Raw genomic sequence first — 25516 nt, forward strand, 5'->3', positions numbered from 1 at the left:
GGGGAGGTGAGCATTCGAGATTGAGGATTCAGCATTGAAGATTCGAGCCTCTACCCTCCAGCCCAGCCCATGCAGCCCGGGGGTGCTGCACCAGTCCAGAGGAGATGGCTGCTGTTTTAGACCTAGTGTGTTTTAGGTGGCCTCAGATGTACCTCAACTACTGAGCTGCCAGATTTTTCATCTCCCTTTTGCAATGATAGTAAAAGCCTCATGTCATGTTTTGAGAAATACACTCAGACCTTATACCACTCGTGTCTAGTCTGTTTGTCAAAAAGCCGAATCCCGTGCACACCTGGCCAGAACCCATCGTTAGAACAAGGGACCCCGTAAGAAATCCCAGTCCATGGCAGGGCCTCAAACTTCCAAAGCTCAAAACCAGGGAAAGAGAAGAAGCACGTGCTGAGAAGTGTACCCCAAAATTCACGTTGCTATGTGCCTTCATCATGGCCGTGCAGCACCTACATGAGCCTCACTCGTTCTGTACTTTATCTGAAAGCCTTTCCCAGCAGCACCGCAGCACGCTCTACTTAGAGCTTCCTTTTCCTCAGGCACACTAACTGCTGTTAAGACAGATATATTTAAATAAGCCTAAGTATTAGTGTGTGCCACCCAAAACCATCTTTCACACCACATCCCGGAGACGTGGACCTGAAGAGTTTAAAGAGCCTCATACACTCTGCTCTAGGATCTAGCTTTGGGATCATCCAGAGACCATGGGTGCTAGCCCCGTCTAGACAGGACAGACTGAGGCCACTCACCTTGGGGATGGCCTCGCTCACAGCATAGCTGGCTTTGTCACTGACCCACACTTTCTCCCTCGGGGACAGGTCAGCACACAGGCTCTTGAGCTCACTCAGGATGGACTTGTAAGGCAGCACCTGGATTTTATATTCCCCCTCGAGGCCCAGGTCAAGGAGCAGGTGCTGTTTCACACCAGGGGCATCGATGCGGTCTCCATCAATGAAGAGCCTGCGGGGGCCAGGGGTGGATCCCAGAAAGGGAAAGCACATGAGTAGAACATACATACAGCTCACCCCACTTGCAAGACAAAGGAGGGGGCACTGCTCCTTTCCTTCTCACGCCCCACCCCCACTCACCACGATGCTCACCTATCCTTCACTTTTGATTCACTACACTTTTCTTTTTTCTCTAGCCATCTCCTCTTACAAGCCTAGGCTAGCCCTTCCTGTGCACACATAACCACCCCTAATGGGCTAGCCCCAACTACGTGCCTGATCCGTCAGGGAAAGGAGAGCTCAACTTCTCAACTATACCCAGGACCCTGCCATTCACGCTAGCATCTAACCAGCCCCAACAACAGTTTACAGTCAATAAATGGGATGCCCAAATATGAGCAAGGTACAATGATAAATAGGTGTAAGAGTGTTACAATGAAACCCACTATTTTACACATTAAGTAAAAAATAAATAAAAAGTAAGAATAGTTTTGCTGCTGCTGCTGCTGGTGATTGGATGGGTGGGTAGTAGGTTTGGTTGGTTGGTAGTTTTTTGAGACAGGACCTCACTTTGTAGCACCAGCTGCCCTGGAACTATGTAGACCATGTTGATCTCAAACTCACAGATATCCGCCTGCCTCTGCCCCCTGAGAACTGAAATTAAAGATGTGTGCAGACACCCCAGCCCCTGCTCTACTTAAGTTTTAACTGTCAACTTGACAAGGCCTACCACCATCTAAGAAGTGAGCTAAGGGGCTGTCCAAAAAGACTGGCCAGTGGGCAAATCTCTGGGAGACTGTCTTGGTTTAAATGATACAGGAGGGCCCAGCACACCGTAGGTGGCACCATTCCCTAGGCAGATGCTCACTGCAGGTGATGCCATTCTCTGGCAGGTGATTCTGTGCTGTGTAAGAAAGCCAGCTAAGCAAGGGCCTGCTTCAAGCTCCTGTGTGAGTTCCTGACCTGGTTCCCCTCAACGATGGACTGTGGCATGGAAGTGTAAGTCAAGTTCATCCTTTCCTCCCCTAAGCTACTTCTAGTCAGAGTGTTCTACCACAAGAGAAAAGAATCCCATCCAATAGAAAGACAATGATGGAAGCCTGGAGGCTATGCTCTGAAGTGAGAAAACTGGCAAGTCAACAGAGCACAGACCAGGCTTCCCCATCTCACTGCTGACGTTTAAGATGGGGTTCAGAACCACACAGCTGAGCCTGTACCACTCCCTCTGCACTGCCTTCTGGGAAACCTGAAACATGATGGCCTGGGCAAGATCGCACAGTAGGAACCTCATGAAGAACCTCATACCGGCTGTGTTCTGATAGTCTCACACACTAACTTGTGTTAGTCTTGTGTTACTATAAATACTTTTGTAGATTTCAAGGCATTTAGAGGTTTAGAGGGAAGGAAGGATAAAAATAAACACCTGTCAGGGCAGGAAAGAACAAAAGGACGAAGGGGGAGTTCCAGAGTAAGAAAGCCACTGCAGCAACCGTGGGGTGAGGACCAGAAAGGGGAGCCTGGGGCCTCAGAGCTAGGAGCGGGCATTTGGGTAGGAGAGAACCCTTCACTTACATGATCGTGTCCAGCCCTATGATCGCATAGGAGAAAAACACTGGATTGTGCTCCACATCTGACCCACGGAGATTGAACAGCCCTAAAAAGGAAAGCATTTTCTTAAAAATGGTTCCTGTCAGCTGCCTGGCTCCCTGGTCAAGCTTAACAGGTAGGTTTTGGGGGAGGGAAGAGTTTCTGCTTAGAATTCAGTTCCTACCAAAGGATTCCAAATCTCTCAAAAAGGAGGGAACCCTTACACGGGGGTTCCACGACTGAGCTGCAGCTGCTGGGTTCTGCCACCTGATGGCACCAGAACTGTTTCCTAGTTGGCCATGTTGCAAGGCAAGGAGGAAGCGCGGGATCAAAAAAGCATAACCAGTGTGCCCCTAAGAGCTGGAACTGCTAACCTAGTCATGGGGACCTGCCAAGCGCAGCGCTGCTGCATACAAACCCTGGGCAGTCCCCAGATATAAGGAGGGCACACACGGCATTCTCTCCAGTCCAAGATGAACCATCTAGGACACAAAGGCTGAAGCGGTGGCACAGAGACCCCGCTGAGCTCCACCAACACAGAACTTCTCCACGGAGCCGGAAGTAGCTGGGAGTCATGAGCCTGAGGCTCAGCCCCAGCCGGCTGTTACTGGGCTGGGCCAGAGTCTGAGGAGGTCACCCAACACTTGACAAGCCTGATGGACAAGCAGGCCGTACAGCTCTGGCCCTGCCTGCTTGCCAGCTCTAATGCCTGCTCTCAAAGATAAGAGAGCAAAAAGGCCAAGTACAAAAACAGCTGCTGCCTCTACGTTAAAATAATGGCTTCTCAAAGAAAAGCAGAAAGGTTTAACCTCAGAATGACTCCTTTTGAGTTTCTTATTTTTTGGAGACAAGGTCTCACTGTGTAGCCCCACACGGTCTGCACCTTGCTATGTAGTCCAGGCTGGCCTCGAACTCAGATTCACCTGCCTCCTAAGTGCTGGGTTAAAGGCGTGTGCCACCACATCAGGCTTACTACCTCCTTCTGAAATGAAGAAACTCGGGGGTTGCTGACGTGTGACAGAATGGACATGTCAAAAGTCCTGCCACACGCTCAACCTTAAACTCACAAGACGACCCGCAAAGCCAACCAGAAATAGGAAGACGAACATGATCAGAAACTAAGATAGAAGGGTATGAGCCATGATCCTAATGAGAGTGTCATGGTAACTTACGGAGAAACTGGAAATAGCCCAAAGGCCCTCCATATGGGAACTGTTAGGCAGAGTGTAGTCTAACCATGTGATGGAATTTTTAATGCTTAAATTACGTTTCTATTTGTTCCCAGCACACTGACCAGGCTGGATGACAGATACACAGAAATGTCAACAATGGCTGTCACCAGGGAGGGGACTGGGAGTGATCTTGTTTACATCTTCTTCTGCCCTTCACAGGTTCTCCAAGACAGGAATGTATTTGTCTTATGCTCAGGGGAGAAAGCACTTTCGTGGGTTTCTCCCTCTGAAACACACTGGGTTAGTGAGAGACACAACAATCACAGACATCTGACAAAGTCTGGAGATGGAAAGGGCAGGCCATCCCATAGTGGCCTTTCTCCTTCCAGTGGAGATAAAATACCACAGCCTCTTCCAAGCTTCCCTGGATCAAATCCAGCCAGAGCGAGCCAGGAGGGAACATTTCTGTCAGGCTCCTCAAGACTCTGGAAGATGACAGATTTTTGAACACCTGCATCAGGCAGAGGTGGTGGGAACTCAGACGATTAAGGGAAAGAGCCTAGAGAAGACTTTTCAGTTCTTAAGTTTTCTGAAGTAAAGACTTTATTAGAAGCTATGTAAGTATAAAGAGAGAGCAACACAGAAAGGGTTTAGGGGAAACATTCCTCCTCAGAGAGGTCACAGCCGTTCAGACTGTGAGGCAGAGACGGGCATCACACAAGGAGTCACCAGGAGCCAGCCCCTGGCTGTGTGCTGCTCTGGCAAGGGTACCATGCCCTGCCCAACCGCCGCGTCTCCTCCTCCGTGCTAGCTGGCATTTGCTCTCTGATTTAAATTCCCTCACCATTCAGAAAGCTGAAGGGCAGGAACACAAAGATTCCCAGAGGCCCAAGGAGGAGATCAGGTAATGCCCCCGCCATGAAACCGGAATACTCACACGCAATCTCGTCTAGGGCAGTGACCACAAACAGCACGGTGCTCCTCTCCGCCATTTTCAACCGAAGATCTGCAACCTTCTCCTTCCATGAGATGCCTGCAAGAAACAAATGTGCTTCTGACTCTCTATGATCCTGTGAAGCCAGAAGCCGAGTGAGAAGGCTAGGCCAAACACTCTTACACGGTAGGCGCCACTTCTTTCAGCCACGGGCAGGCAGCGGAGAGTCCATCCCTGACTGCCATGAGCCCTGACTGCCTCACCAGAAACACGCTTACCCTACAAATGCCTACGAAGCATCTAGTCTTGCCAGACACAGGTGTCTACCAGGGGCCCTAATGCTCAGTGCAGTTATGGCTCTGGACATACCCAGTCCCTCCTCATTGGGCTCAACAATCCACAGGACAGCACATACAGTTAGAGTAACAATTAAGTGTGCTACTATATACAGGCTGGTGAGACTGGGCAAACCGGCTGGGCTATGTGAATATGCTCTCCAGCGGGACAGTCCCTGCTGCAGCCTGACTCACTGTGAATATTACTTCCCAATCACACTTGCCCTGTTGGGGACAACCAAGGCTCCCCTGCTGCTCCCCAGAATGCAATGTGGCACCTGAGGAAGTCACCTTACCACAGTAGCATCTGGAACTTAGTTTCTCACAAGCTACCTAGGAAAAGGGTAGGCAGGCACTCCTCTGTGCTACACCCGCACCCAGCAGTGCCCTGAACACTCAAGGCATGCAACTGTTTGCAAAATAGACACTCTGGCAGCGGCATCTGAGACGTTTTCTCCTACGGCAACAGGTCAGAGGCTCTACTTCAGTTAAACACAACTTCAACCATGCTGATGGAAAATATTAAGCTAACCCTGGGGTACAGACCCATCCTCCTCAATAAAGCACGCCCTCCAATGAGGGTGTCACACAGGAAAACAAGCCTGGGGCTGCCCACAACCACAGACCGCTTTGAAGATGAGCCCGGGAATGCTGTTTAAAACTTGGCCCAGTGTCTTAACTGTGGTCCTTTCTTCCCAGGACCCCTCTGGCAATCTGCCTACATTCCAGCCGTCCCCCATCCATCCACCTCCCTGTTCCTACTGCAAGGCCCTCCCCGCAGCCCCACCTCCACTCTCCTTCCAGCCTTCACTATCTCCACTAATCCACACTTTCTTTTCCCACAAAAGCTTGGTAGTCCATGCAGCTCGCACACTCTCACGGGCCAGGAGACAGCCACATCTAAACTTCTACACCATCAGGTACAAGACTGTGAGGCCTGGAAGACAGCCCTACAAGTGCCACAAGAGAGGAAGTGGGAACAGGGTCAGGAGGTAGGTGCTACACTCAGTGCCAGACCCAGAAGAGTAGCAGTTGCCAACCAGGAAAAAGCTTTGGTCTTCCCACCAGCACCCTCAACACCACCAGAGGAGCTCTGCCACCTCAGACCAAGCCAAAGTAAGTGGCAGGCACATAGCAAAAGCAGAAGGCAGTAAAGCCCTGTCCATGTCAGGTGAGGCAGAGTCCTGTGGTCACGCCAGAGAGCTGGGCTAGAGACAGGGTTGCGTACAACGGGATCTACCAACGCCATAGCAGGGTTTTTAATATGACTAGCAAGATGGGTTGGCAAGGCAGGGTCTCGGGGTCGCAGCTACGGCTCTGACCTGTATAATCCAGGCCCAGTGTGAGAAGGGGCTTGCAAGGGCGCTCCGGCCGGTCTGTCCAGATCTTATCCACAAGGTTCTCCTTCACAGGCACGAGGTGGTGACCAGCACTCCGCAGTACCTTGGCCATCTTCTTCCAGTAATCTGAAGAAAAGCATATGGCCAGCCACAAAACGAACACTCAACACTCACTTCACCTAAGGCACATAGCAGGGCTCGGGCCAGGCTCTTCTGAAAGGTTCCTCAGTGCCGGGCATGCAGAATCAATCAAGAACACCATGGCCTTCCCTGCCTGTCCCAAAAACGTCTTCCTTAGCTGACCCTCGATCACGACATCAAGTGACGTTGAGTCCCGCATGGCCCAGATCCAAGGAGCAAACAAGGAGGACATACAGAGGTGTCCAGAAGGCTGGGAAGGACCAAGTCACTCACCCGTGGGAATGATGAGAGGGTCCACACCAACCCTGGATCCTTCTGGAAGCACGCTCACAAGCCAGTCCTCCTGAGTTGGTGTGTCCTTCAGACCTACAAGGACAGAATAGCTAAGTGCCCTGCCTCCACATGTAAGGCCAAGGCCACAGAGCAAAGCCCCTGCCCAGCCAGCCTCTGACCAGAGGACTGAGCTGAATCTTGGCTACAGAAAGTCTTTCTGAGGATTCCACAACCTTCGGCCTCCCTACCACAATGGACAGCCTCTTTCTTCTACAAGACTGTGATAAATATTAAACAACCTCCAAAAGAACCAGAATAGTTTCTATAGGTCAGTTTTTCTTTAATCCAGCTAGTATTTTGGGGACAAAGGTTTTTAAACAAATAAGATTTTTGCTAAACAATTAACACCCTGGCACTATGCATGCCTATTCAGAGTAGACACCCATGCATTCTGAGGATTTTCTCTGCTAACTTTTGACAGACAGGAAGCTCAAAGGTTTATAAAGCTCATGACTCCCGGTCCTTAAAAACTACAGGCTGGCATAAGGCTTTATTTTGCTATTTGAAAAATAAATAAAAAAAAATTTAAAAAAATTTTAAAAAACACTAACTAAGCCACTTTACTAACACAGTTTCTTTAGAAGTCTTAGTATAACTTCTGTAGGATGAAGTCACATGACTTCTCGGCAGACAGATCTTTGGCAAAACCCTAGGGTTGCGTCACTCATGGGCAGTGATAGATCCTGCAGAACCTCCCTACTCTGTGGTACCCCTGGGGAAAGGAAGACGGGACACAGGAGCGGCGCTGAGAGGGAACAAGGAGCCCCGCCACAGCATAGACCTGACACTCCCACTTCAACAGGAGACAGGATCCATGCTTTCCTGCTCTCACCCTCTAGTGCTACCAGACCTGACAACTTCCGCCTGTGGACCCCAAAGTTGGTTTCTCTCTGTTAACTGACCTGGGATTTCTGAACCTTGGCTCCTCTAAAAGTGAGTGTGCACAAAGGCAGAGCACTTTCTTGTTTTTCCTTGGCTTTCCAAAGGATCCAAGGTGTCAGGAAAGACAGTTAAGATCCTAGATCCCTGAAGCATTCCACCACCCCTGGCCAGACCACGCCAGTTACACTAGGTGGGCTGGTCCCTGCTTCTACCCACCCATCTTCATGAGAGTCCAGTTGTTGTCCATCTGCTTGGCAGCTTGGAGAAAGTAGCGTCCATCAGTCCACATGGCCGCATACTCCTCCGTGATGATGGCTGTGCCTAGAGCAAAGCAGCAGGAAGAGAGAAAGGTTTCTGACCACCACTGAGAACAGTAGCAGGCAGGCCAGGGTGGTGAGGAGCACAGGGGTCCCAGGCTCCAAGGAAACGCCCAGGTGAGAGAATGATGCCAGGGCAGCTCAGGTCAGACTCTGTCAGAAGCAGTCCTGAAGCCCAGAGGACCAGAACGCTGGTCTCCGCACACGTGCAGCCAGGGTGAAGAAGGATGGAGCAGACGACCTTGTGGCTAAATTTCCTAACCAACAAGACAAGGCGGGAAAGGTTCTTCTGCTCCAACAGATGCCCACAAAGAGCTGCTTCACCTCCCCCAGAAGCAGGCAGCCTGGACCATCTGCGTCCATGGTAACTCAGCAGGCACCAGCACAGAGTCCAGGCTCCCACCTCTGTTTGCCCTTAGTTCCCACAGGCCTGGCAGACCTCAGGGCTTTCAGCAGAGGTGATGGCCAAAACCAACCAAAAAGTGCCAACCAACACAAGCACTTAAGCCAAAGGAAGCAGAGGTGAACCACAAGAAGAGAGGGGCTCTGACCTCAGCTAGTTTGCTCAAAGGATGGGAGCCCAAAGGGGAAACCACCCAAAAAGTCAAGAGTGTAAGAGTTTTGGAAAAGTTAGGGCATAACACCAAGGGAGTCAACCTCAGCCATTATTACCTAACCCCGTTAAAACAGAGTGTCAAAAGAACACAGGGACCTTTACAGGACCAGCGAGCTAAAATGGGAGAACTCGTAAGCTATCAAGGTCCCATATTTCATGTTTTGGGGTACTAACTAGGCAGCCATGTTCAGTTTAATTAATACTACTTTCTGTGTGTATGTCATAAGCAATACAAAGCTCAAGATTGATCTTTGTAATAGAAGGTTGTTTTATCAGACAAAAGACACAGAAAAGAAGGAGGGTCACTAAAAGGTGACATTGATGGACGGGTACAATCAGAATACACACCACTGCACAGGCTCAGGTAAGGAATGTCCAGTTTGCATTTTATTTTTGATTCTGTGGCATAGGCTGGAACACAATTCAGTCACCTCCGGAGTGGAACCAAAACAAAGACAAAGTAAGAACAGAAAGTTCAGTGACTCACCTGCAGAGCCATCGAATCCAGAGACGAACGCCCTCCGACAGTCACAGGGTGCAATATACTCACTCTGGAAAACAGAGACGAAAGCTGGGCCTCAACTGTTCGTGCCCCGGGCTACAGCCTATGGGCGTTACAACATTGGAAGGTTCTTGGTCCCTTCGCTCACGAAGCCAATGGACAGGTAGAAAACAAACCAAACTTTTTTTTTTAAATAGCCAGGCATGGTGGCACACACCTGTAATCCCAGCACTGAGGCAAAACAAACACAAGTTTGATGCCAGCCTAGGCTACACAGCCACATCCCGTCTCGGAAAAGCAAAACAACAGAAAGCAGAGTGTGAACGACTCTAATTAAAGGGTACAAGTTGATGCCCTTCAGCTGCACAGCCCCATCTGGAGAACAAAGCAACTGCAGACAACGGCTCAGAACTGCTTCCCTCCATGAGGTCCTACCCACTCTGCCAGCTTTTTCCCTCCCTTGCCGCTGACATTTGGGCATCTGCTGCTTTTCTGGAAAGTAGAGCTGCATTTGTTTTAACTTCGGTCTCTTTAGACACTGGCTTCTTCCTGAACGTCCTGTGTGTCCCCTCCACGGTGCTGCTATTCTCCCGCATAGCCCCATCCCTTCCAGTCAGATAATTGGAAGAAGCCTTCCTCCAATCCAGGGGGCTCCCTCAAAACCAGGCCCTCCCCACTCAGAATCCCCTGCCTCTATGTCGGAGAGAGGCTCTTATGGTGGAAGGTGGAAAGTTGGGGGATCTGAGAATCCACCGGGTGGCAGCCAGAGAGGCAGTACTCATTAACTTTGTACAAAGTAAATAGCAGAGGTGGGACTTGAACCTGAGCTCTCAGCCCCAGATCCACAACCCTGAAGCCTATGCCAGGCTGACTTCTAGTACACAATATCTCTCTAATTCCTGGATTCCTGGACAAGATCAAAAACGAGTAAGGAAAATGGGTGTGACGGTTAATACTATCGCCTTGACAGGATCTGGAGTCACCTGGGAGGCCGACTTCTGGGCAGGTCTGTGATGGATTATTAAGATTACATTAATTAAGGTAGAATGACCCACCCTTTATGTGATAGATTATGAAGATTAGATTAAGGTAGAATGACCCACCCTTTATGTGATGGATTATGAAGATTAGATTAAGGTAGAATGACCCACCCTTTATGTGATGGATTATGAAGATTAGATTAATTAAGGTAGAATGGGCCACCCTAAGGAACTATCCAGACTAGGTTAGCTGAGGTAGGAAGCCCTGCTCTAACTGCGAGCAGTACCATTCCCTAGGCTGGAGTCCCAGACTGAACAGAAAGGAAAGGGATCTGGGCTCCTGCATCCATCTCTCTCTGCCTCCCGTCTAGAGACACAGGAGCAGCGCCCTCCTGCTCCTGCTCCTGTGAGAGCCTTTCCTTCCATGACAGAGGGCACCTCAAGCCTTCCTTCCGTAAGTAGTTTTTCTCAGGTGTGTTTTGCAGCAGATAAATTAATACACTAAGGTTCAAAAAGGAAACTCTGTAAGTAACTTGCCCACTGTCAGGCTGACAAGGCCAGCTCTGCACGTGTCCGCAGGCTGACAAGGCCAGCTCCGCGTGTGTCCAGAACGGAGCCGGAATGGAGCCTCCTCCACGACCACCGCCATCAGGCTTTCCTAGGCCAAAGGACTTGGCAAGGTAAACAATACCAAGCGTGGTAGAACACCCTTGCAATGTCAGCAAGAGGAGGCTGAGGCAGGAAAATCGTGAGTCAAGAGACAGCCAGTGCTATGTGGCAGGACCCTGGAGGGAACTCAGGTAGAACATGGGCCAAGCTCAGGCCACGTAGAGAGTCAGTGCATTTGAGGAAAAAAAAAAAAGTACACATGTGCCACTCCTGCTGTGACAGAGATCTGTATTCCTCACCTGAGCACCTGCAACCATCCCCAGGGACCCACAGGGAGATGCTCAAAGGACCTGCTGGGAGAAGTGAAGCAAGAGGAAACTACAGACCAACCACATCTGGTCCCAGCCTAGGCCCAGCTCTGCAGCCCACAGCATGGCCCAGCGCTCGCTCAGCCCAGTTCCTCAGCTCTAAAGTGTATGTTAACTACTGGGAACAGACTTTTACAGAGAGACAGGAACACCAGGCCTAGTGGCACTGGTCTCTATCAGCTACTCAGGAGGCAGAGGTGAAAGGGTCTTAAGTTCAAGGCCTGCCTCAACAAGTCCAAAATCAGTCAGGGCAGCGGCAGCAGAGGCGGCAGAGGCAGCAATGGCAGCATCGGCAGCAGCAAGCAGCACCCCCTCAAAATAAAGAAAGCTTAAGGAGAGAGAGGAGCTGGGAAGAAGCAACCCCTGTCCCCTAGGCCTGCTGGGCAGGGCAAGTAAGATGGCACGCTAACCTCTGCAGAGGCCTGAAGAAAATGCACGTCCCCAGAAGAGATCCTGAGCCCCATCCTACTAAGCAAGCGCCTGAGGAGCCAGGATGGCACAGGCAACAGAATTCACCCTCTCAGCAAAGATGCCCTCTGACAGCATGGCTCCTGGGTGTGGCCCTCCTACCTGTGACAGAGCAAGGATGTGCCCACTATGCTAATGACTCCAGATCTCTCTGAGACAGGTCTCCAGTGTGGCCCCATTACTCTCCAGGAAACTGAGGGGTCCGGGAGGGACAGGAGACCACAGGATTCGTCCAGCCCTGACCACAAAGGCAGGGGACAGATTTCTCCAGCAGATGATCATGTCTAGCCTGGGACCCAGACAAAGCCTGGGGCAAGAACCAGACATGACCTAAGTGGTCAACAAGCCAGAAAGACACCGCTCGCGGGGCTGGCAGCAACATTACCTCCACACTGAAGGCTGAGCGAGGCCAGACGAGCACTGAGTCCTGGCCCATGCTCTTCCCCAGTCATGAAGCTGGCAAAGCGCAGCGACATTCTTCCCAGAGCAGGCTAAGAAGAGTCGCAAAGAAGGAGACACAGCTGTTGGCTTTTCCTCCAAAATTTCCCACTCTCTGCATTTCTCATAAAAGGATTCAGGCTGAGCCTCATCATTTCCACCTGCCCACAGTCCTGAATCCTCACTTCACACACACAGACAGGAGGAGATTCAAACACACATTATATCCCTAATATTAACACATCTCATTACCGCTGTCCTTCAAACTCTCTAGGCTGCCTGTCATGCTTAAGATCAAATGCAATAAAGAAAATATCTAATAAAAAAAAAGATCAAATGCAAATTCTGGCCCAGTCCCCAAGTTACCACCTGATCAGGCCCTGCCGTCCTCTGGAAACTCCAACCTCAACCCCCTCCAGCAGCTCCCCAGGACATTTCAGGCTGAATGTCATCTCCACAGCGAGACTGTCTGAACGACCCAAACAAGGCAGCCACCGGGTCACTCTGAGCGCTCAGTACCGAGGCAGCTTCTTCTCTTCTTAGGTGCACTGGTCCTTCATACCTCCCCCAGAGTGTCCCATGAGAGCAGGGTGGCCACAACTGTCCCTGTGCACAGAGCAGGTGCCACGCAGTGGGTTCCCAGCCAACATGTGCAGAATAAATGAAGGGCCTCTTCCCCTCTGCCCAGGGAACCTTACCCACTCTATGAAAATGAAAGAAGGAAACGGGTCACCAGAGGAGCTCAAACCAAGGAAGTGGGTCCTCCCTGAAGCCTCCACCAGTAACAAGCCCTGCTGGCCCCTACAGACCTGGGGACCTCTGACCTGGGAGGGAACAACAGTCTGCTGTCTGAGGTGTCATAGCTGTGACAGGAACAGCAAAGGGGCTGAAGGGAATTATCATCTGGAGCTGAGGCTTCAAGCCACCAGGCAGCACAGAAGGCCAGCAAGCAGACAAAGGGACAAGCAAGACCGGACAGACAGACAGCAGTTGTTCCTCAATCCCATTCCCACCTAGCTGGGCCAGTCTTCAGTACTGGGAAACTAGAAATGTCTGTGTTTGTGAGAAACCACCAAATTTTTAAAATGTTGGTGTCTAACTCAAACAATGTAAATAAAGCACATCTATGAACTATAAAAAGAACCCTAGTCATCTCTCAAAACCCAGCTCCAGTACCTGTCTGACACAAGCTTCCCTACCCACGCTTCTTTCAGGTCTCCCCACCCACGCCCTTCAGGTCTCCCGCCTCTGTCGGTCTTGGCTGATGCTGACAAATTACACTGGCTGCTGAGGTACTGGGCCCAATTCCTATCTGTTCCCAATGACTGTATCCTTCCTTCCAGTTCTAATACCACGAGGTCTAGAAGTAATCGCCTCCCCAGCTACAGATGGAAAAACCAAGAAGCCCACAGAAGTCAGTCACTTCCTTCCATCCAAGGTTCCACAACAAACGGTAGAGGACAACCGCAAACCCGGGCCTAACCTTCAAAAGTCCTCACCCTGCCTATGCGGCCAGGCAGCTTCCAATTTTAAACTGTGTATAGTACTTACCATAAAATGGATTATACTCACAGAAGGAACAAAGAACATAAAGTATGACCCAGAGTCCACAACCTTCAATAAGAACACAATTGATAATCCAAGCTATTACCAAGTCTGGCACTCAGCTTACCAGCTGGGCTCACCTTGCTCATCTGTGAAGCAGGGAGAAGATGCCACCCACACCTCAGGACTGGGTATGAGCTGGTGCTCAGCATTAACAAGGACCAGCACTTGCTCGCCCACATTAGGCAGTGAGCCAGACTCAGGGAACCTAGCCAGGGTTCTCAGAGTAGGCAATCTGGCCAGCCACGGGGGACAGGCATCCCGAGAAACACGAGCTACAGCCACATGCGGTATGCCAAATATGCAGCACGAACCTTGCTCTAGCTTCAGGGTTGCTTAGATCTGCCTTCAAAGCCATCAGGCCGCACTTGGAGGTTTAACCCGGGCCACCATGGGCAGATGAGGAGCAGGAGGACTATCCAGAGAAAGGGGAAGACCAATGAAGGCCAGAGGAGGGACAAGAACTGAGCTGCCAGCCAACAGGCCTGACAGCAGAGGCGGCAGCAGAGGATTCTGGGAACTGTCTCAAGTCATGGTCAGAACCCCAAAGAGGCAGCAGCAGAGAACTCTGGGAATGGTCTGAAGTCATGGTCAGAGCTCCACGGAGGCAGCAGCAGAGAATCCTGGGAACGGTCTGAAGAAACAGTTAGAGGCCCAAACATCACCCTGAAAGGCTTGCACTCTATCCTGCACTGAGGTTGAGGATGGGGGGTGACTAGTGCTGAGATTTGAGAGCTGTCACATGGCCACATACACTTGGAACTAGGACAACAAATGCCCAAACACAAGAAGACTAAATTTATTAGAGTCCACTCTGGGGGCACATTTTCCCTGGTCCTCTGGTCCTGTGAGCCAAGTATCTGGAACATGCCTCACACACTAAGTTCTCAACAAAACTGAAACCAAATGGTTGCATATCTGTATTCTGAAAACACCACATGAAGATGGTGAACAGAGACATAAGCAAGCGCCCTCCTTACACCCAAACTCAGAATCAATGCCCAGGCTTTGGCACCTCTTCTAAACAGAACAGCATCAACATACATGAGGAAAGTGTACGGCTTCCCAAAGACAAACACCCCTGCCACAGTGTAGCCAGGCTACTGGACATTTCCCAGGGCCCATTGCTTCTAGGTAGGTCACATGATGGGAAGGAAGGGCTGGGTCAAGAGTTAAATGTAAGTATATTTGTTACAGCATTTTCTCTGTCCAATCACATTAGGGCAGTGACAGGCCTGTGATTGGACAGGAATAGAGAGGTGGAGCTAGAGTTGGAAGAGGAGAAGGGTCAGGAGCAGGAGGAGAGAGGTCGTCAGATCATGGAGATGGATGATGAGGACGAGCCAGACCCCACAAAGTTATACAACCAAACAAAGGTTTTTACAAAATAGATTAATTGGGTTAGAATATTGTCCTTATTATTTGGTTCTGAAATTATTGTATTGGCATCTTGTAAATTGTGATTTTATTATTATATAAATCTGATTGGATATTAAGGCCTTAAGAGTCATACCTTACTTACCGGGTCTTAGGCGCTATTTAGATGAATGATTGTGGGAGTGTGTAAAGAGTTGCCTGTGAGCGAGATGTAGCTTGCTGGGAGAAAATAACAAAAACCCGCCAGAACTTAGTATTGAGGCCGAACGGTATCGGCACAAGAACATGGCTCAGCGAGAAATGGAGTTTGCAGGGTGGATTCATTTTTTAAATATTCCCATATATTCTCTCAGTAACTTCTCCCTTTGCCAGCTAGAAAGGTGGCACTGTAGACAAAGGAGGTCAAGTCCTTCAACAGGAACTCTATACTACATGATCGAGACCTAAGACCTCTTAGCAGGCCCTTGAGGCTTTACAATGCATTTCATCACAGGCGTTGGCTCTAATGAACCAGGGGATAAAATCACTACTCTGTCCCAGGATTAAGTTTAAGAAACAAAGCAAAACAGGAGGCCAACACTTCAGGAGGTATGGAGAAAAATAGTTTAGGAAAATCTGATTCCTGTCTTCCAGAAAGAGAACCACATACTGCCAAAGACTCAAGTTAACAAATTCACTTTGACAAAATGTGACCCTTTGACTAAGCCAAGTCAAAGAACAGAACCCGGGGCCTTTCAGATAAGAAGAAAGATAGGATTTCTGAAAGAAAGCCCTGGCCCCATCCAGTGGCTGTCCTGGCTTGAAGCTGCTGATGCCCAGGAATCCCAGTATCTGCCTGAGATAGCACAGGAGAGCATTTACAGATGACCACTGTAAAAGCTCCCCGGGGCCTTGTTCTGGGATTACAGAGAACCACTCCAATCGGCAGAGAGGCTGACCACTGAAGTGCCAGGTCCTTGGATAACCGTGCACTTGGGCTCGTCTGGTTCATCTCTACTCAGCAACAGTGTGGGTGTATTTGTATTTTGGAAAGTACACAAAGGACAGAATTCAAGATTCCCCTTCAGTTCTCCACCCCTAGGAGGGATTCCAGCAACCTTGAATCAGGCTGAAGTGAGCCAGTGAGGATGAGAGTCCGAGAGAACAGAGCCTTTCTATTGCGGAGGAGGCTGCCAAGCGAGTCACACAAAGCGCCCTCCCTCCCTGTTCCCAGAGGCCTGGCAAGGACACAGAGCCCCACTTAATGGAGTCACCCCAACTATGCAGTGCCTCTCCACAGGAACTGAAAGGGGAAACCCACTTCTGCTGGTGCCATCCTGATCACCCCTGCAGGGTTCTCTGCCTGCATGGCTCACACTTAGGGCACGTCCTGTTGTTTCCCTCCCAATCTCTGTTCTCTATGACCAATGCTCAATTTCAGAACCTTTCACCTAGATTTGGGGAGTCCCTGGCCTATCAACAGGTTTCCCCATTCTGTGTCTTCCTCTTCCGACCTATACTCAAGAGCGCCCCTACTGGTCATATTGTGTTCTTGTTCCAAAATCCTTAAGAGTTCCTGCTAACCAGACCTCAACTCAGCCAGACAGGGAGGTATGCTGCGATCCTAGCCAGCAGGAGGAATGGGCGTTGAGTTAGCCTCCACTATGACACCAAGTTTGGGCTGTAAGAGAGTCTCAAAAACTCCTGACTCTGGGAATCAAGGTTACTGACAGGAATGAATGACTGGAGGAGGGCCTTGACTAAATGTGTGCTCCCCATGGACATCTCTGTCTGTTCTCCACCACCCCCCCGAATATGTCCATGGTGTGCATTCTTCGTCTGTCTCTGTCTCTCCTTCCCCAGCATTCTCCACACATCCAAATTGTAACTGGCCGTAGTCCAATTAAATGCACTTCTTTGAGGAAGCCTTCCTTAATCCTGCTGTCTTAGAAATCTCTCTCAACTAGGAATACATTCCATACTCACAGAGACCAATGCTGTAAATGACAAGAGCTTCAGCTCATGTGGCCCTGATCACTTGAAAAGTAGCTTATTGTTATGTTACTTTCTCATCAGACTGAAACAGTATTTAATTTTATCTCATTTTAATCAATTGCAATGTAATTTTAAAACAGGTACACAAGATTCAATTAGTAGAAAACTTTTAGATATGCTTAGAACATGGGTATGTGAGTCTACTTTGTCAACTATAAATTTTTTTTTAAAGATTTTATTTCATGTATATGAGTACACTGTAGCTGTCTTCAGACACACCAGAAGAGGGCATCAGATCCCATTACAGATGGTTATGAGCCACCATGTGATTGCTGGGATTTGAACTCAGGACCTCTGGAAGAGCAGTCGGTGCTCTTAACCGCTGAGCCATCTCTCCAGCCCTGTCAACTATAAATTTAATGAAAGGTAAATACAGATCAAATACTCAAAACCATATTCAAATTGAGGTGTTTTATAAATAAAAAACTACCATGTGAATGCTTCCTATAAAAAATGATCTATACTCTTTATACTGATATGTGAAAATGATAATTTTTTCTGATACCCTGTTGTCAATAATTTATTAAACATTTTACTATCTTACAATGTGGCTAAGGACTGCAAGGTGCACACAGCTCACAAGCTCCTCCTGGATGGTGCTGGCTGAGCCCTTCCCTGACACATGGGCAGGTCTTGATACGTCTTCACGTCTGTTTGTGGCTTGCCTAGTTTTTTACTCTAAGTAGACTCTCATTCGCGGCTATGAAGGTGACAGTAACAGTAAAAGCAGCTCAAGCAGGACACCCAAGGGCAGGCCTGCCTTAAGCATTTGCTGACAGCAGCCCTGTGACTCACCAGGTAAGCTAAGACTCAGAATCTATCAACCATGCAGCTGGTTACGCAGGCAAGTCTGACATCCCGGCCTTTGACTCCACAGCATCCCTAGGGCCCACATGGGAGCTACCTGCCTCTGTATTTGTCCAGTATCAGCCCCTGAACAGGCTGGCAGACACAGCAAACAAAGAACGCTCAACTTCCCCCGTCGCTGTGCACAGACCAGGTTACACGCAGTGGGTTCCCTGGTCTCAGATAAATAAATAAATAGATTGATAAATAGATAAATAAAGGAATGTAAGTCTATAAAACTAATGAAGTCTGGACAGCACGTCCTGCACTTAGTGAGCAGCCAGAGCAAGCCTGCCTGCCCCTCACTTAGTGAGCAGCCCGAGCAAGCCTGAGCCACTGTTTTTAGGATGCTGCTGAGTAATGATTTTTTCCTGGGGTTCCAGCTTCAGCTTCCTTATTGAGGGAAAACCCTTCCACAGTGATATTCCAGGATCATCAGAGGTGAAGGGCTGATGTACAGCCTTCAGAACAGCCTACAGCAGCCCAGTCTTATCATTCTCAAAGGGTCTATTAGGCCACACCTAATGTCAGAGGCGGAAAGCATTTAAAATTCAATGGGACACAGACTTTCCCTTTGTGATAAAGAGAATAAAAGCAGCCAGGACCAAGAACATCAAGATAAACTTGGCCTGCTTCGCTACCAGAATGTTCTCTACCAGAATGTTCTCTACCCATAAACATACAGACAGTACAGTGTAGCACTCTGTCCTAAACACTGGGCTGAAGGAACAGAAACCCAAAGGCGCAGACACAGCACACAGGCTGAGCCAGGCATGTCGATTTAACTGGGGATGCAGTGAGGCTCAAATCTTTCTGCACAAGGCCTCCTTCAGAGGTAAAGGTTCACAGATAAAGTAGAGGTGTTAGGTAGAGAGAGGACAGGGAGGTGAGCAAATGGAAAAAGAGAAGAGAAGGGGTCACCTCAGGGGTCGGGGACCCTTATCACCCACGCCTGTCAGCTCCTGTCCTGTGCACCCTGGAGGACACTGTGTTAGGCAAGGCAAACGTCACAAATGGCAAACATGGTTCTGCATACATGAGGAAGTGCTCGAGCTCTTGGAACCCAGAGTATAATGGTATTTATAGGAGCAGGGTTAGGGAGGGGAAATGAAGGGCCTCTCGATAGGCAGAGTTTTCATCTGCTCTGTGTGGTGTAAACTGTCCTGGCATTTGTGTGACAATCTGTGCGTGTTGCTAATATCCCGGTAGTGCACATTCTGAAGGATTGTGCTGGTGGACTCCGGGGTAAGATTTTACTACAGCTCACTGCACTGTTCACAAAACACATCTGTGGGGCATCTGACAAGACACAGGAACACCTCAGAACACTTCTAACGCCACAGTAGAGGCCGGATCCCAGCACCTCATAGCCACTCCCTCAGGGGAGACCCCAACCCCTTGTTTGTTCCACATGATGGGAGGAGGCGTGCGCGAGAGGAAGAGCAAGGGTGCTCACACCAATCAGTCTCATCTAGGACTCTGGACCGGGGAGGAATCTCAGTCTATTATCCTGAAAGTAAGAGATAAGGAAATGAAAGCGTAGCAGTTGTCCAGTTTATACTACCTACTCTTGGCCAGAAAGAAACTGATAGTTCAGCAAGAGCCAGAGTCCCTCACCCCCTCGTCCCCCTCGTCCCCTCCTCCTGCCCATCTCTGCACCCTTCCTCAAGGCCAGCACATGCATTCCTCTCCAGCATACCCAGCATAACTGCAAAAGCTGGAAGAGAGCCCGGCGCTGCCAACAGTGTTCCTGCCTCTAAAGGTAGGTGGGTGGTTCTCAACCTTCCTACTGCTGCCACCCTCCAATACAGCTCCTCATGTGGTGACCCCCAGCATAAAATTACTTCTGTTGCTGCTTTGTAATCATAATTTTGCTACTGTTATAGATCATAATGTAATCTGTGTTTTCAGATGGTCTTAGGTGACCCCTGGAAAAGGGTCACTCAATTCCCAGGTTGAAAACCACTTGCACTAAACTCTCACAACTTTTTTTTTACTGTGCATGGCGCCTCCAGGCAGTTTCTGCCGCCTGCAGTTGAGGCCTCCTAAAGCCAGCCTTATCTCCCACTGATGTTCTTCAGTTCCCCCAGACTTGCCCAAGGAAACTGGCCACACAGCTCTGAGGCTTTCTGTTTCTCTGGTTTTGTCCCTATTAACCCTCCTACTTGGAGCCCCTTCCCTTCTCCACCCCCAATTTCCACTCCCCACACTTTCCCTACCCTTCACATTCTAGTTAACTGCCGTCCTGCCTCACAAATCCCCATCCTCATCCCCTGGGAGCCTGCGGCTTCCACAGCCTGATCAAAGTTTCCCTCACAGCAGTTAACACGCTCTCCCTCCCGACAGATACATGTGTGCACACCTTTTTAAATGTGTGTACATCTGTGGATGATTACGTGTACATGCATGAAGGCACCTGCAGAGGCCAGAGGAACCATCAGATGGACGACCTAAGCTTCAGTCTGAGGCAGCTGCGAGCTGCCTAACATGAGTGCTAAGAATCAAACTCAAATCTGCTGAAGATTAGCAACTGTCCTTAACCACTGAGCCATCCTCTCTCCAGCACCAGACATCTTAACCCCACTACTACATGTTTGATTCATAAGGCAGAATCCAATTCTGTTGGCATTAGACACAACTGAGGTAGTGCTCTGCACATGAGCAAACTCTGGAAAAAAGAAACTTAGATGCCTCTATGGGAAAATGGGGAGCACTCTGGTGCCTCTATGGGGAAGGGAGAGCACTTTGATGCCTCTATGAGGTAGGGAGCACTTTGATGCCTCTATGAGGTAGGGAGCACTTTGATGCCTCTATGGGGAGGTAGGGAGCACTCTGATGCCCCTATGGTGAGGTGGGGAACATATTGATGTCTCTATGGGGAGGTGAGGAGCACTTTGATGCCTCTATGAGGTGGGGAGCACTCTGATGCCTCTATGAGGAAGTAGGGAATACTCTGATGATCCTATGAGGTGGGGAACACAATGATGCCTCTATGGGGAAGTGAGGAGCACTTTGATGCCTCTATGAGGTGGGGAGCACTTTGATGCCTCTATGGGGAAGTGAGGAGCACTTTGATGCCTCTATGAGGTGGGGAGCACTTTGATGCCTCTATGAGGTGGGGAGCACTTTGATGCCTCTATGAGGTGGGGAGCACTTTGGTGCCTCTATGAGGTGGGGAGCACTTTGATGCCTCTATGAGGTGGGGAGCACTTTGGTGACTCTATGAGGTGGGGAGCACTTTGGTGACTCTATGAGGTGGGGAGCACTTTGGTGCCTCTATGAGGTGGGGAGCACTTTGGTGCCTCTATGAGGTGGGGAACACTTTGATGCCTCTATGAGGTGGGGAGCACTCTGGTGCACTCTGGTGCCTCTATGAAGTGGGGAGCACTCTGGTGCCTCTATGAGGTGGGGAGCACTCTGGTGCCTCTATGAAATGGGGAGCACTCTGGTGCCTCTATGGGGAGGTAGGGACCACTTTGCACTGTTTCTTCTCTCACTAAACTATACCCATGGTGAGGGCAGGAGTCCAACCTTCCAGGCTCATCTTTGTAGCCCCTGAGTAGCACATCACAGAGTGGACACTCACATACCTGCTGACTTGCCCACAGCAAGTTAGCCCTAGAATCCATAAATTACCACTAAGATGGAGCTCCGGACTGGCTTTCTAACTATCTTGTAGCAATGCCTGAGGCATGGGACCATCTGCATGAGCAGAAAGAGGCAAGAGACAGTTCTGATGTGGTCAGAGCACGGCAGAAGCAGTGCAATAAAATAGAATACATCTGGAAGGGAAAGATCCAGAACTTAAAGCCTTTACTCTGTCTACTGATTCTTCACAATTTACTGAAAGCTAGCTAACCTCACTGGGATCAAGGAAGCCCCGGTCAAAGTGAAGCTTGATCACATACAGCTCCTATGTCAAGCCCCAGAAGACACGCTTTCTTATGGGTTTACAACCACAATCCTATAAACGCGTTAGACTGAGGGAAGAGCAAAAGGAAAGGAGGCTGAGGGGTCGTCTTCAGCCACCCCCCGTGGTACCTGGTGGGCATCTCCGGATGGGATGATATAGGCCTGGATGGGTTCTGCCACGTACTCGGAGTTCCTCATAGCTTGTCGCAGCTGCCGAAGCAGCTCTGAGGTCACCTTGGGAGCCATCCTGTGGTCTGCAACACGAGAGTTTGTTAGAAAACCAGCCTGGCTCTGCAATTCAACAACTAGTGCTGCCCAGCAAGCTAAAGAAGGGTACTTCCCACATCCTCCCCCAGCTTCATCTTCAAACTGACCACTCCACCACCAAACCAAGTCCGAAGCAGCCAGAAACACTGGTGCTTACAGTTTTGAAATGCAGACTTCTAAACACCTGTAAGGTGGCAAGGAAAGTTTTGCCCCTAAGACTCATTTCCCGATATCTTTCACTTCTAGGACATTATTCTGAGGAGAAAATTAAATAGGCATAAGGAAATATAGGTGTCAACCTTTGTTTATAGCTGTGGAAAAAGAGAGGGATACACTATTAGTTAAGTAAACTATAATGCAGAGAACACTAAGCAGCCACTAAAGATTATATGGACCTAGGGAAATATTACATTGGTGTATGTGTATTTGTATTCTGGAAAGATGTCTAGGCTTGATGGGTAATTAAAAACATATTTTGAAAGGTCATATGTAGATTATTTGACTTTAAATTGCATTTTAAAACATATACAAGCAGAAAGAAATATCTAGAATTGCAATTGTTAAGAGTGGTTACTTTGGGGTATCTTAATCTTAGGTTTCTATTGCTGTGATAAAACACCATGCCCAAAAGCAACCTTGGGTAGAGAAGGTTTATTTCAGCTTAGAGTTCCACCTCACAGTACATCACTGAAGGAAGCCAGGGCAGGAACCTGGAGGCAGGAGGTCATGCAGAGGCTCCGGAGGGTGCTGCCTGGCTTGCTCCTCCTGGTTTGCTCAGAGATGCCAGAGTGCTAAGAAGTCCTCAGCCCTACATGGACCGTCTGTACCCACTCCAGAGCTCAGGGATCACAGAAGAGGGAGGGGCCTACAGAATCTAAAAGCCAGAGGACGGAGAGATGTGACACGGCATAACCATAACTCATTGCAGCCGTGGTGAGCCCCACAAGGCGTGCTTGCAGCCGTGGTGAGCCCCACAAGGCGTGCTTGCAGCCGTGGTGAGCCCCACAAGGCGTGTACAAGACTGGACCTGTTGGCAGGCCGGCATGGATAAGGCCCTGCCACCTCCTGAGAGACTACTAGCAGCTGTGTCTGGGAGCGGGTGTGACTTTCTTCAGTGATGCAGCCACTGATAGCTGCCTATGCTTCAATAGATAATATCTCACCCACACTTGTGCAAGCAACTCTTCACCTGAATGGATTACACGTTACAGAGAAAGAAGGTGTGAGACCAGGAGATAGCTTAATGAAGAAAGTCTTCTATGAGAAAGTGGGGAATGAGGGTGATAGGCTGAAATGCCTGAAACTAATTTTATATATAGATGAGACTGCCATATTTTAGATTTATTTACATGTATATGAATGCTTTCCATGTATGTATGTATGTATGTATGTATGTATGTATGTATAATGTGTGCATGTCTGGTGTTCTTGGAGGCCAAAAAGGTATCAGATCTCCTGGAATTGGACTTACAGCCAGCTGTGAGCTGGAAATCAAACCTAGATCCTCTGAAAGAGTAGCCCAAGTTCTTAACCACTACGCCATCTCTCCAGCTCCTGCTTGATAGATTCTTCAAAAAGACCTTGACTCAACAGATAGCGACATTACCCAATAGATAAAAGCCTTTTAGACACAGTTCTATGTCAACTTAAGCAAGGACTTCACAAACAGCCAGTACTGAGCGGTGGTCAAGCCCTCGGCCCCAGGCCTTACTAGCATAAAACATGACTGGAATCCTCGAGGCCAAGGCAGACAAGGGTCTGATTAAAGAGGGTTGCTTGTTTGTGGGGACTGTTGTGTTACTGCTGCTGCTGCAGCTGGAGATGGGCTCCCCAGCTGGAACGGCACAGTCAGCCTCCTGAGTTCTGCGTGCACTGCCATCCCCAGATCAAAGTATTGCTTTTCATTTCTAAATTACACTTGTTTTTCTGAGTGTGTACGTGTGCACATACACGTGGAAGTCAGAGGACCTTGCAGGAATTGGTTCTCCCTCCACAATGTGGGTCCCAAGGATCCAATTTAAGTCGTCAGACTTGGCGGCAAGCACCTTCACCTGCCCAGCTACCTCGCCAGCCCTTCAGTGCATTCTTCCATGGACATTTTCACCTTTGGAAGCAGCTCCAGGTTCACAACAAACATTCACAGTTCCCACACAGCCCCAGGCTGGTCTAGAACTCACCACAAGTCAGACTGGCCCCAAGGCCACAGATGCAGGAATGTACCACCACGTATGAGCATACCCCCAAAGTCGCCTTTGTTCAACTATCCAATCGTCACTCTCCCCTGGGCCCTGGCACTCTCTGGCTTTTCTTACATCTCCATAATTAGCTTTTCCAGAATGTCACTCAGCCGGAATCATACCCAGCCTTTTCAGACCGGCTTCTCTCACTTACCAAGATGAGGGTGAGAGTTCTCCACGTCTTTTCAGGGTGTGGTACCTCAACTCTTTTTAGTGTTGAGTGGTAATAACTAGCTGTACTGAAGCTTATCTGTTCCTTCACCTGCAGAAGAACAGCCGGGCTGCCTCCACGTCGGGGTGACTATGAATGAAGCCGCCATGAACAGTCTCATGTGCAGGCACGGCTTCTGTATGCACATACTATTTCAACATATCTGGGTAAGGACCAAGGAATGTGACCACTCAATTATATAAAAGCATTTATTAGCATGTATGTCACTGTCCAACTGCCTGGGCCACACTTCAGCAGTGAACAGGAGCGCCTGTCGCTCCATGTCTTTGCCAGGATTAGACACTGTCATTATTTGGGCTTTTGCAATTCATTTTAAACAAGCAATGTTTCTTTGTTTGCTTGGTTGGTTGGTTGGTTTTTCGAGACAGGGTTTCTCTGTGTAGCCCTGGCTGTCCTGGAACTCACTCCATAGACCAGGCTGGCCTTGAACTCAGAAATCCGTCTGCCTCTGCCTCCCAAGTGCTGAGATTAAAGGCGTGCACCACCACTGCCTGGCTACAAGTAATGTTTCTGATTTATCCAGAAACAACCTGATGCACAAAGGTGTGCATAATGGGAAGTTCCAGGGAGGCAGCTCCATTGGGGTTCATGACTGACAGCCTGACTGCTGCAGCTTACCCACGGCAGTCTTGTGTCTGCTTCTCTGTCAGCCACCAGCACCTGGGTTTTCATACCTCAGTTCTTATGATGACCTCAACAGATTCCCCTGCAGTGTACCTCACACTGGTTATATGACTCACTGAAACCCCAGCAGTGCTGTGTCAGCACAAGGGCAGCCTCACCAACTGGACTTACAACTCTGACTCGTCTCAGAGCAGAATTACTCAAAGGAAGGATCATTGGAAACTGTCCCTCCTGTCACCCAGCCATGTCCACCTTCCTTCCAGTGCAGCTGCTTCTGCGTCCTGTCTTCAGAGGGCCGCTCTTCCCTGTCCTCTCAATCTACTTAGCCTGGATCCACTCATGTCTCAGAGAAAGAGAGCGCCATCTGGTCTGAAACCACTACGGAGGAGAATAAAGTAAAGGAG

General features: G+C 49.3%; 1 protein-coding gene across 2 annotated transcripts in view; it reads right to left on the minus strand.

Annotated features, from left to right (window-relative positions):
* Xpnpep1 (X-prolyl aminopeptidase 1) overlaps positions 1-25516 on the minus strand; it is a 55772-nt gene that overhangs the window by 18084 nt on the left and 12172 nt on the right. For both annotated transcript variants that reach the window (XM_031390648.1, XM_031390647.1), the window contains 8 exons: positions 21882-22006; positions 9101-9164; positions 7897-8001; positions 6739-6831; positions 6307-6450; positions 4653-4748; positions 2529-2610; positions 759-969 (listed from right to left, as the gene is read on the minus strand). In XM_031390648.1, the coding sequence (XP_031246508.1) occupies positions 759-969; positions 2529-2610; positions 4653-4748; positions 6307-6450; positions 6739-6831; positions 7897-8001; positions 9101-9164; positions 21882-21998 (912 nt within the window). In that variant the 5' untranslated portion in view covers positions 21999-22006. The remainder of the gene's footprint in view (positions 1-758; positions 970-2528; positions 2611-4652; positions 4749-6306; positions 6451-6738; positions 6832-7896; positions 8002-9100; positions 9165-21881; positions 22007-25516) is intronic.

Source organism: Mastomys coucha, unplaced genomic scaffold (assembly GCF_008632895.1).
Source record: "Mastomys coucha isolate ucsf_1 unplaced genomic scaffold, UCSF_Mcou_1 pScaffold21, whole genome shotgun sequence".
NCBI classification, from domain to species: domain Eukaryota; kingdom Metazoa; phylum Chordata; class Mammalia; order Rodentia; family Muridae; genus Mastomys; species Mastomys coucha.